This window comes from Perca fluviatilis, chromosome 13 (assembly GCF_010015445.1).
Source record: "Perca fluviatilis chromosome 13, GENO_Pfluv_1.0, whole genome shotgun sequence".
NCBI lineage: Eukaryota > Metazoa > Chordata > Actinopteri > Perciformes > Percidae > Perca > Perca fluviatilis.
In genome coordinates, this window is record NC_053124.1 from 22,588,773 (window position 1) to 22,601,377 (window position 12,605).

General features: G+C 43.6%; 1 protein-coding gene across 8 annotated transcripts in view; it reads left to right on the forward strand.

The window, feature by feature from the left end:
* The window catches only part of rbms3 (RNA binding motif, single stranded interacting protein), a 296,046-nt gene that overhangs the window by 223,758 nt on the left and 59,683 nt on the right, over positions 1–12,605 (forward strand). For all 8 annotated transcript variants that reach the window (XM_039819879.1, XM_039819886.1, XM_039819878.1 and 5 more), the window contains one exon: positions 3,184–3,263. In XM_039819879.1, the coding sequence (XP_039675813.1) occupies positions 3,184–3,263 (80 nt within the window). The remainder of the gene's footprint in view (positions 1–3,183; positions 3,264–12,605) is intronic.

Below are 12,605 nucleotides of genomic sequence, written 5' to 3' on the forward strand. Positions count from 1 at the left end.
GGGGAGGAATGAGAGACACGTCAAAAAGAAGAGGTGCAAACGGGCCGGGAGTAAGATTGATGGGAGAGAGCGATAAAAAAGCTATGGTAAAAAAAGGATGAAGGTAGAGATAGGAGATAGGAGAGAGATGTGTGACAGAAGACAGAGATGTGAGAGGCTGAAAGGATGATATGAGTGTTCTTAGAGGTGAGACCAAATAAAGCATGAAAATCTGGAAAACAATGAATTCTGCACCTTCCACAAGCACATTACTAGAGACATAGAAACCACTCAAGGCTGCATTTAAAAACTGTCTCATTTTATATGAGTCCTTTGTGAGTCTATATCAAAGAATCTGCATGGTAACATATTTACACTGGGTTAAATTCATGCATGAGGCTGTTTTTTACAGCAAAATGTTACATGGACATTCGTGTTCCACAGAGGATGCATTCTAATGACGTCTAGTGCCACCATGAGGTTCACATTCTTAATTTGGATGGATTGCCATTAAATTTGGCACACACATTCATGTTCCCCTAGGATGACTTGTACTAACTTCAGTGATCCCCTGACTTTTTATGTAGCACCATCATCAGGTCAACATTTCCATCCATCCAATACTTCGGTGTATGACTAAATAACTGCTAAACTAATGGCAGTCACACCAGCCTCAGTTGTAGTTTTTGTTTAATTATCAAATGTTAGCATGCTAACAGTAAAGTTAGTCGGTGAACATGGCAAACATAAACATAATTGTACCTTTATCTGCATGTTAGCCTTGTGATTGTGAGCATGTTAACATGCTCATGTTAGCATTTAGCTCACAGCACCACGGTGCCAAAGTAGAGCCTACAGAACCGATAGCATGGCTGTAGACTCTTAGGGCTCTATTTTAACGATCTAAGCGCACGGCGTGAAGCGCATGGTGCAGGTGTGTCCTAATCCACTTTTGCTAGTTTGACTGTGGACAAAAGGGTCCATACGCCGGGCACATGGTTGAAAAGGGTTGTACTTAGTGTCTTCATTAATTCATAGGTGTGTTTTGGGCTTAACATGCAATAAACCAATCAGAGTGTCATCTCCCATTCCCTTTGAAAGCCAGGTGCATTTGTACCTTGGCGCGTTACTATTATGATGGCAGATTTGCACCTTAATATTTTTATTTGTAATCCTTTGCATGTTTGTGTGCTGTTGCGCTTCCCTGTGTGTGTGTGTAACAAGCACAGTGTGCACGCTGTGCATAAGCCTAGGCGCATTTTACTAATGCACTGTTAAAATAACAATGAAATGCTGTGCTATTGACTTTAGACAAGGTTTTGTTGGTCAATGGCGCAATCACTTCCTGCTGCCTCAAGATAGCAATACGCCAAGAATGCACCTGAACGATTGGCGCAGGTGCATTTGCTATGTAAACGACGTGAGCTCTGGATGGTCTCAAAATAGCAAAGACACTTGCGTCGGGCCGTGCTGCACCGGGTGCAAGATAGGGCCCCAAGTCTTACTAACCCATAAAATTAAATTAATTTGGAATGTGTTCGATATACTTCTGTACGTGTGTGTATGGGCATTAGTGTCTGTGTGCTTATGATGTGAGAGATCAGAGCCCTCCTGCTGGTCAGCTGCTCGGCCCATAGACTTTTGATCCAGTGGCTAGAAAAGGGGGGACGAGTCATTCTGCTTTCTGCATTCTCCCTCTCTTTCTCCCACTCTGGAAATCATGGTCACTACTATCCATAAGCCTAACATTGACCTTATCATACCTTCTTATCCCCCTTCTTCATCTTACTACTTCTTCTTGTTTCCTTTTGCCTGTTCTTTCTGTCGAAAGGCTGCATGACAACTATTTCCTGCACATCCTGAATTTCATGCACCTTCCCCAGCATATAGAGAGACAGACTCTGGATAGTCTCACTGGACTTTTTAGAATGAACAGAGTGATACTACATAGCCAGGCTGTTGTGCATGTGTGTAGGATTCCAGTGCAAAATGGAAACAAGCAATGTTTAGTTGATTAAAACAAATAATAAAAACGGCTGCAACTCTGCTCTCTATGGGCTGAAACTCACCGTGATATATTTTGGTTTACAAATTGTACCTGTCAGGGTTTCCCGCAGAAAATTTGTTAGTTATGGTTGTAGGGTGGGGTTTGCCGTCAGACTGGGGGAGGAGGTGATACTACAGACTCTGTACTACATTTAAAAATTATTTATTAAACACTAAATATTACATTTAAATAATAATATATAATTAATAAATGATCTATATCTTTGTGGCTATCTGCCACATGGCGAATAAATAGTTCTGTTTTCCAGTCTTCATTTTGGCGAAGGTGCTGCTACTTTCTTCTGTTGTTCTGCTGTCTGCATGTCGGAGCTTCGCGGGGGGCGGGCCGACACACGCACACACACAAACACTGGCGCACCCAGACGCCAGCCACCACGCCACTTCTGTTTACTGATAGCTATGGTTTACCTCAGGCTAATTAATTAGCTAGTAAGTGGCGATGTTCTATCTAAAAGATAGAACAATGAAATTAAATGTTAACCGATCATTAACCGTTGACTGACAAACAGAAAACGGAGTCTCAGTTCACCTGTCCGGAAGGCTCTGACACATTTTCCGCACGCCGTGTCCGCAGACAGCTGTAGGCTTGTGCCGGTTAATTTTCTGTGCATTGTCGGACACGTGCAGCCACTTTCCTGAAACCGCTTGCGAGACTGACACAAGTCCACAGCAGCCCCTGGCGTTTATGTCCAAGCCTATCTCCACCGCAACCACCTGCAGGTTGTCAACTATGTGGTTTGGAATGAAAGGGAGAAAACAGGACAGAGTAACACGGTGGATATCGCTCATATACATTTATTTTTTTTGACGAAAACGTAGTTCAGGCGGCAGGTGTGTGTTGCTTAGGCGGCCGCCTTAACTGCAAAGTTCTGCGGGAAACCCTGCCATTGTGTAGATGAGAATGCCAGAGGTATTGTTACCTGTCTGTGGTAAAGTGATTGTCATTATGGTTTGTGCCATGAAGAAACCTCCATTTGTACCATAAAGCAATTCAGTACATTTAACACAAGCACTCATCATCGTCATTTTGCGTCAAGGTTAAGTGCTTTTATTTCAAACGAAGGACTCTCAACCTTTGCTACAAATGGATACTAAGTATTTTTTAAATGAAACCCTATGTATCACTTGTTGTTGCAGGATGGAGTCGACAGAGAAATGTGAAGTAGTGATACAGCATTTCAATGGAAAATACCTGAAAACCCCGCCAGGCATTCCAGGTGAGTCTCCACATATTTTGCTTTACATTGTTCTCTTTCCTTTCTTTCTTTAAAAATCATCACCTTTTCGATGAGAAACCTTCTTTCTAATTCAATTATGGTAATTCCTCATCACAGATCTGCCGGACAGCTTGATAGATTGTGTACACCGTTGTTTCTGACACCTGAAGCTAGCTGCCGTGGCTATGGTTGAATAGCTGACGGTTCTATAGGTCTCCTCATCTCCCTCCCTCTCTATCTCTCTCTCATTCTCTCTCTCTCTCATTCTCTCTCTCTCTCATTCTCTCTATCTCTCTCTCTCTCTCTCTCTCTCTCTCTTTCTGTCACCATCTCTTTCCCTCCCTGGTGGTGCTGCTGTTGCAGGCTGAAACTTCTCGGGCAGGAGAAAACCCTTTTAATATTCACACTCATGCCTCTCTGCTGTTCTTTGCAATCTACTTAAGAGCTTGCACTCTCCCCTCTTTCCTTTCCTGCTCCTGCTCTCTGTTGCCGTGTCCTCTGTCCTTCCTCTCTTGCTTTTCTGCAGTCACTCTAGACAGTGGAATTAGCTGGCCAAGGAGAAAACAGGCAGGGTAAGAGAAAACATTTCACAAAATGGAGACAGATGTGGAGACAAGGCTGTACCACATTGTGCGTTATCACAGAAATGTGTCTTTTGTTTGGGGTCCAAAGTGACATTACTGTCCCAAAACTTTAAAAACAAAAGGAGACATTGGAAATGTTGGAAGAGTACATCTCTAAGGAAGTAGGGGTGACAAGAGGTGTTAGCAAAAAGAAAAGCAAGGTGGAAGGAGAGTAAGGATATGAAAGAGTCAGAAGGAAAGGGCAGGATGAAAAAAAAACATGCTGCCTAAGCACTTTTGGGGCCAGTTGCTGCAGCGCTCGAAGCTTCCCATGTGTCCAAGCAGGACGTGGGGGCCAGACAGGGCGATACCGAGGAGATCTCTTTCACCCTTGTGGCAATTTTATTAACAATACTCACACCTCCAACCAACGGGACAGAAACAGACCCATAAATCGCTCTCCACTATACAGTAATATCTCAGAGAAACTGGATTTAGAATCTCCATATATGCTCAGCCACTGCATAGCCAGCAGCCATTAAAGGCAAGGTGAGTGGTTATATTGAAGTTGAGCCGTAATAGGAAACCTTTAAAGCTGTAATATCAGGCTGACCTTCCCCTTTAAGGGTCTATCTCCCGGCCGCTCAGGCTTTATTATTGTTAATGGATTGTTCAGGCTTGTGCCAAGCATGAAGATTTACTGCCCTGATCGAAGAGATTCTTCTGTGGAATTAACAATAGTTAAGTTTATAAGGTCTGCTCTGGTCTGGTGCTACTATGGTCCCTCCTGAAAGGGTCCATGAAATCTCCCCCTTTCCCTATGGCTGGATGTACACACACAGGACTGGCTGTTGCAAAAGCTGTTATTGTTCCTTGTTGCAATTTGTAATTGAATTAACTTGGTGACTCTAAAATGTTCTTAGATGTTCTATTCAGATACTTAGCTTTCGACTAAGAGGGGGGGGGGGGTTGCTTTCTGGTGTGTCCATGTTGAGTTGCTGTCTGCTAAATGGAGATCTCTGGACATTCCTCTGTTATCAAACTCAGATGTTACACTGCGGAGGACCCCAGGGCTGTTTCTGTTTCTCTCACAGGGAGCGAATAGCCCGTTGTCCTTTTGTAGGTGTGTGTATTGTTGGGTGTGTGTGTGTGTGTGTGTGTGAATAAAAGTGTGCATGGTATGTGTTCTCACTACATTTGTATTTGTCTCTGTTTTTCTAAATCATGCGTGCATATTCAAATTTATGCATTCTAAAGCGGGCACACACACATACTGTATTTGTGTGCTGACAGAGTGTGTGTGTGTGTGTGTCATGTTGGTGGTATTTCCCCAGAGCCCTTTGCTATGCAGGGCAGCTTCTTCATCCATCCTGCTTTGACAGTTCAGCGGCACCCTCGGGGGGCCCTCGCCGCACACAACACAGCAGGAGTGTGTGTGTACACGTGCATGTGTATACTTGTGTGACAGCCATGACTACTACACCGTGTCCAAGCCTTGACACACACGCACAAACCACATAAGCACAAATATAGTCATGCACCACTAACTTTGACCTGAATGGAATGTCAACATCCATATATTGCTAATAAAATCCCCTTTTTTCCACCATTTAGCGTTTAAACACATAATCCACAATCACACACAAGTTGCTGTGGTAGCAGACACACACATATGCATCACAACTCTCAGCATGCATGCACGTACACATGCACACACTCTTTCTCGATGTGCCAAGCTTGCTCACCAATCCTTTCAAGCCCATATCTGACAAGCCTTTGCATTTCCAGCTTAGCCACTCAATCACAGTGTCAAGAGTTGTGTGTGTGTGTGTGTGTGTGTGTGTGTGTGTGTGTGTGTGTGTGTGTATGTGTGTGTGTGTGTGGGTCTGTGTGTGCGCGTGCGTGCGTGCGAGAGAGAGAGAGAGATGGGGTTTGGTCTCATTATAGCTGCCCTCCTCTACTACTACCTGTCCAGTGGCAATACAGAAGGATATTGAGTTGTAACCTTGCTGTCGCAAACCAGGAAGTAAATAAGTGGATGTCAGGGCCAGGTCATCTGTTATATTCAACTGACCATGTGAAAATAAGTGGAAAGGAAGTCACCATATTGGCAGGAAGTTAACATTGAGTTGCAGATAACGCAACGACACAAAGAGGAGGCACATGCAGAACAGAGGATTGTGGAGAAGCTAGCAGATGGCAGTTAATGGTGGCTGAGACAGCTTCCATACACTTCCTGTTTAAATTTTAATGTAATAACATCTAACTTCCTTGTGATTACATGAGATGTTGAGTTGATATACAGTGTTGGGTGATGATAGCAGATGGCAGCTAATGATACTTAAACAGCTTCCCTATTCTTACTTAAGTTTTTAATGAAATTGTGTCTTTTTCTTGTGGTTACATGTGTAATTTAGATACAATATATGGTTTAATACACTTTTGATTAGTGTTACTGTTACTTAGAGTCGGCATGAACAGAATGTTAGGTTTAACATATCAATGCTTGTAGTGATCTGACAATGCCTGACCTGCAACATAAGTATTTAGTGTGTTAAACATGATCAACACTGTTATATTCTGTATAAGCAATAAAACACACCATTGTAAATAATGCAGTGCTTGCTGGAAACTTTATTTGAATACTTGTCCGTGTATTCAGGTTCTACAGAAACAAGTACAACGGCACTCGTATATAGATGCATCTTATCAGGTATCCAGGTCAGGTTTGTTTGGCGAGGCCTGGTTTATATGACAGGTGCGTAGCTTTCGTCCAACAAGCCAGTCACCGAAGCCTGCCCCAGCCTCTCTGCTCTGCCCACGTCTGATTGTGATTCAGAGAGAGGGACATGATCGATAGCCCTGATGGAGCACTACAGCTGTTTAGCTATTCTGTGCAATGCGGTAGCCACTCTCCCTGTTGCTGTTGCCGGCTGTGAGTGTGCATGCACCCGCACACAGATGCAAAGACATTCGCATACACTGCACTTGGATATAGTACATGTATGCCAAAATACGCATAGTTGTGTGTATCTGTTTTCACCTATGGATATAGACGCATATTGTAGTTGGAGGTGAGAATAAAGAGGTATCCTTGTTTTTCAGTGCATGTGGATTTACTCAATACACAAAATAAATAGAATTTATGAAATGTGACTACAGCAATAAACCATACTGAAGTGAGCCCAACAGGGACGCATTATGATTTACACTGCAACCCTGAGCACTGGGAAAGTCAAAGGAAGTGCAGATAAAAAGTGATTTAATCCGCTGGCTCCACTGAGCCTCGCTGATTAAAGCCCTTCGTCCCACAATGCATTAAACAGCTTAGAGATGACACCCTATGGTAAATGTAATTTGAACCGGAGATACATTAGCTATTGTTTGGTTTTGGCAGGTGAGTATGTGCATCCCATATTGTGTGAGCCGTGGCAGAAGGGGAAATTGCTAACATTTGATACATGTTCTGTGTTGCTCTTTGTGCGATTAACCTTAATTTCATTGTCAACTATCAAACGACAGCTAAATAAACAAGAAAGTGTGTTTTCAGAAGGGCTAGATACAGGTAGTGTTGAGCGTTGCCAAATGACAGCACCAGACTTGTGATTCCAGCATTCTCATGAATGTCTCACTGTGCAAATAGAGATTCAGTCCAGACTGAATGTGCAGTAACACTGCAGCGTCTTTCTTTTCTGTTCCGTTGTGGTTGCTTACTCCGTTGTCCTGCTGCCAATATGGCAGCAGAGCTGAGAGTCGGCTCCAATATTGTCCAATAGATGCTGGATAAATAATGGAAACCACATCAGGAAGCAGCCATAGTGGCCATGGGAGATGGAACCAAACGGAAACATGCAATATGTACAAGCTTTTCTGCTTTTTACAATACTCTGGCATTTCTCTCTTTAACTTTATCTGTTTTCACAATTTAATTTTAACCACAGTAACTGTCTCTGTCTGTCCTCACTTACACTTTCAGTTCAAAAGTACCCTTTTCTAATGTATACATAAAAAGTTTATTTAGGCTGACAGTAAAAGCAATATTCGTCATCGAGATTTGTGGGAAGCATTAGTGCCCCCCACCCCCCCATGAACATGATTGCATATGAAAAAAAATTCCAATCAGAGTCCCAGTTTTCTGATTTACTCCCTTGATCTGTCAGAGATCCAGATGACACCCAGGCTTTGTAGAACCACCGCTGCTGTCAGGCTTGTGCCAGGCAGAGTTCACAGGGGTTACTACCTCCAAGTGCTGGCCCGCCAACACATCCTGTCATTATTTGCAGAACACAAGGCCTGTGCCACTGAGGGTGGGGGTGCTGTTGCAGAAAAAGATTCCCTCCCTGTTGGCGTCCTCACCAAGGCAACGGTGCCAAAATAGCAGCGACAGCCCACAGTATTAAAATGTCCCTTGCTGAATTAAGGCAAGTCCCAATTCACTTGGTAAGTCACAAAAAGCCCTTCTGAAACTGTCAGTCATACTTCAGTAATCCATGTTAATTTCTGCAATCCCTCCCACATTCCCCTGGCTAATAACTGGCCTGTCAGCAGGCCCATTTCTCTCCCCTATGGCGTGTAGATTTAACGTGTAGCCAAGTACGTTGGTGGCTTGGCTGTCAGTGCGTCTCAGACATGGCTGCTTCTCCAAACATGCCAAAGCACATATTTTCCCCTGATGCATCCGTGTGTCATGTGTAGGTGCTGATCTGCTAATTATTTATATGTAATGTTTTCCTTCCTCTTTTTTTGACAGAAACCAAAGTTTGAATGCATTATGTATTGATAATTCATTAACTGCTGCTGTCACCCAGTGTGAACTCATATTTCTGTCTGTTTGTGATGCACAATGACAATCAGACAGCTTTTCAATAAACACTGCTACAGACGGATAATAATTAGCCACCAAACCTCCCTCTCAAATGCGCTTCTCAGGATATTGCATTGCAATGAAATCTGCCCTCTTAGCATGAACCTTACACCGCCCCTACCCCACCCCCACCCCTGACTTCACCCCCTCCCAATAGAGGCAGGACACACAGGAAGTTATTATTGGCATCCTTAGTAAATCAGACAGCTTCCTGAAAAAGGATCAATTTCCCCCGATGCACTTTCTCATTATAACCTTATCTCGCCCACAGACAATAATCTGGATTTGTCACGCTTTGTTTGTTTTGCCACTGAACTGTATCAATCAGGAGCGGAGCCAACGGTTAGCACAGAGAGGAAGAGATGAGGGGAGAGAGGAGCTGCTCTGAGTGGATCTGTCACTGAAATATAAACTATTCACCTGCTGCAGTCCCCTTCCACAGAAAATAATATAAGGCCTTTGATTGGCTTCAAAGTTTGTTTAGGCAGAGGAGAGGAGCTCTGGCTCCTAGAGGGGTTTATGCAGGAACGATTGACTTTACTCTCCACTCAACCACATCTAATGTGGAGAGAGACCGAATGTAGGAGAGTTACCATGAGAAAAAGATACATAACGAGGGAGACTAATAGAGAGAAATATAGCAGGAGGGTGATGGAAAGAAACATATTGGGAGCTGAGGAAATGTGACAGGAATAAGAGAGGGAGATAAAAGAGAACAGATGGAAAAGGGCAGAGAGGGGAAGAAAGTGATGGGTGGTGCCGGGAAGCAGAAGAGAGAGGAGTAAAAGTTGGATCAACCCGTGCTTTCGGAAAGTTAAATTTGAGTAAAGTTTAGGTTGCTGGATTTGCAGCAGACGAGATGAAAGGATGACATTGACTGTCGACCGCTTCCTGAGCTTGACCCTCATGACCCCGGCCCAGCTGTCCACCACCTTGATCCCCGTCTATCTTCCTCCCTCTCACCCTGTTCACATCTCTCCTTGCACTTTTTGTTGTCCTTGCTTTCATACTCTCTCTCTCATTCATCCCTCTGTCTCTTATCTGCCCTGTATTTCATCCCTCACTTTCCTCTGCACGTCCTCCCCTCCTCTCTGCTCGCTATTCTACGCATCGCACACATTCCTGCTCATCCCTCCCTGATTCTCATCTATGTCACTGGATATAGCTGAGTGCACACAATATAAGTGCCAGCAAAATAAGCACCTGAGGCTGCTTTTATTAATGAAGAACATTCTTTGTCTTCTCTTTGTTTGATATGCTGTTCATTGATGTGTTCGCATTTCTTTTGTGCTGTGGATTCACTCACAGTGTGGACAGCTGATAGTTACGACACCGTTTTTATGGGTTATTTTTAGTTATCAATTATTTATTCTTGGAAGTGGAGGAGAAGCTTTTGGTCAGAATCTAATAGGGGCTTGTTGCATACATTGGCTGTAAAATGTTCATAAATGTATAATAAACCCTAGATTAAGAATACATTCTCTCACATTTTGCCTCACCGCAAAGCGAGCGTGTTTTTAGCCACTCTGGCTTCATGGCTCTAGGAATGTGTGGGTCTGTCTGTTTACAAAATTGTTCCCAACTACAAAATCTCAACAACAAATCCTAATGCCTTTGGTGATCCCCTGACTTTTTCGAACGTCACCATGACGTTGACATTTTGGGATTTTGAATATTGAATGGATTGTCATGAAGTTTTTTTTTTAGAGACATTTATTATCCCCTGACAATGAATTGTAATAACTCAACGTTTCCTCTAGCACCAACATCAGGTACTGGCGCTGATTAGCAAGTGTTAGCATGCTGACATGCTAAACTAAGATGGTGACGATGGTTTACACGACACTTGCTAAACATCAGCATATTAGTATTGTGTTCGTGAGCATGTTAGCATCCTGATGTTCGTATTTAGCTGAAAGCAGCACTACGATGAAACAGACGTTCAGACCTGCTTTAAAACAATCAAGGCTTTGTTGTTTGGGGTGTGTTGTTCAAGGTATTGGTGAGACAATGCAATACAAGGTCAGTTTGAGTGATAGATCAATGAGTTTGACAGCTTATCACACATTCATCTACTGTATTATTGGATTGTTTTTGTTTTTGCTAACATCCGGCTCTGCCCAGTGAAACACAGTCGTGGACCAATTGTTGGTTTAATGTCCTACACAGTAGTTGTTTAGGACTTTAAGGGCGTGAATTGTATTCTGGCAAGCTCAGGATCTCACTCTGTGAGCAAAAACCTCTAGATTTTTATATTTTTCCCTCGATTTAACTGGGCTCTCCACCACTCTTAGTAATGAAGTCCTGCGATGTACACGTTTTCTTCACAGATCCCTAGATTCCAGGTTATAGCCATCAGTCAACTTAATCTAATGCAGGACCTGAGGCAAATCATTTCTTTTTCAAAGAATAATATTCCGCCTCTTAGAAGATACAGTAGGTCACTGAGCTCATAACCTTTCGGCCAGCCTGCCCGTCCACAAGAATGAAGATTAAGTTGCTGAGGAGGAAAACCATGCTCCAAGTTCTCTGTGGTAAGCAAGCTATTCAGCAGGCTTGCTTTCTGTGTTTCATTTCTCTCTATCTCCTTCACCTTTCATCAGCTTACAGCATCACAATACATGATCAATTACAACTTTCTGTTGTTGTTTTTTTTAACCCTGTTTTAGCAGGAGCCTGGGTAGCTCACCTGGTGGCACTCAGTCCTCGACGCAGTGGCTGCGGGATCGGTTCCGACCTGCGACCCTTTGGGGCATGTTATTCCCCCTTTCTCTCCCCTTTCATGTCTCTCTCCCCTTTCATGTCTAAGGCCTAAAATGCCAAAAAAAACATCTTTTTTTTCTGTTTTAGCATGTTTAAAGGTCTATATTTTGAAGTAAACAGAAATAGTGAGGTATAGTCAGGTCATCTGACTAACCAGAATTGACCTCAAGACTAATTGTATCCTCTGTGTGCTTGCGTCAGGGAAGCAGGGTAACAAAAAGCAGGCATCAGTTACACTCGGCCACGTCACTGTCACCATCCCAGGACACAGAGGGCAGTGAGATAAATCTAGCTGCTGCCCCCAAAATAGAGCACGGGCCTCCATTAGAACAGGACGCAGGGTGTGTGGGAACAAGCAGAGGTCACTGTGGTCAGCGAGAGTTATTTCTGTAGCGCCACCGGACCTCCGGGAGGTGACGCCCATTCATTCATCCGACTGCCTGCCAGCGGGGTAGGGGACACACACACACAAAAAAAAAATGTGTACACACCTACATGCTCTGCCAATGGACGATCAGTAGGAGTGGGACCTGTTCCATTTGATTAAACGTTCTGTGATGGCGTCCGAGTTGCCAATGTTTTTTTTATCACCTGGAGCTATTTGTGTCTTTTTCTTTGTATATGAGTGTATTTATACGAGAGCTGCCTGCTGGTGTTTGAGCTGAAGGACGATGGAAACACACCTGGTTCTGACTGACCTCATGTCTCAGACACACTGTCTCTCCGTCTGTCTCTGTTTCCTTGGCTGGCAGTACAGCACGCCATGGTTATTGGATCACGCTTGTGGTTTATTTCTGCTGCTTTTGCTGAACTTATATAGGTGATTTACGGTAGCTCACAGACATGGATGCTCACTTTCTGCAGTTGCAAAAACACAGACGTCGCACAAAAGGAAAGCACACCAGCACTCCAACAGAATGATTTCTTACAGTCTCTGTTTCCTACCTTTGTTCTTTGAGCCTCTCTCACTTCTTCCTCTCATACATCAACACACACACACACACACACACACACACACACACACACAAATAGACACACATCAATAGTCCATTAGGAGTGTGTTGCTTTCATTACCTCCAGCTTGGCCCTGAGACAGCCTTCAGAGTGGAGTAGAGCAGAGCTGGCCAGGATTGCAGTATATATAGCGAGAAG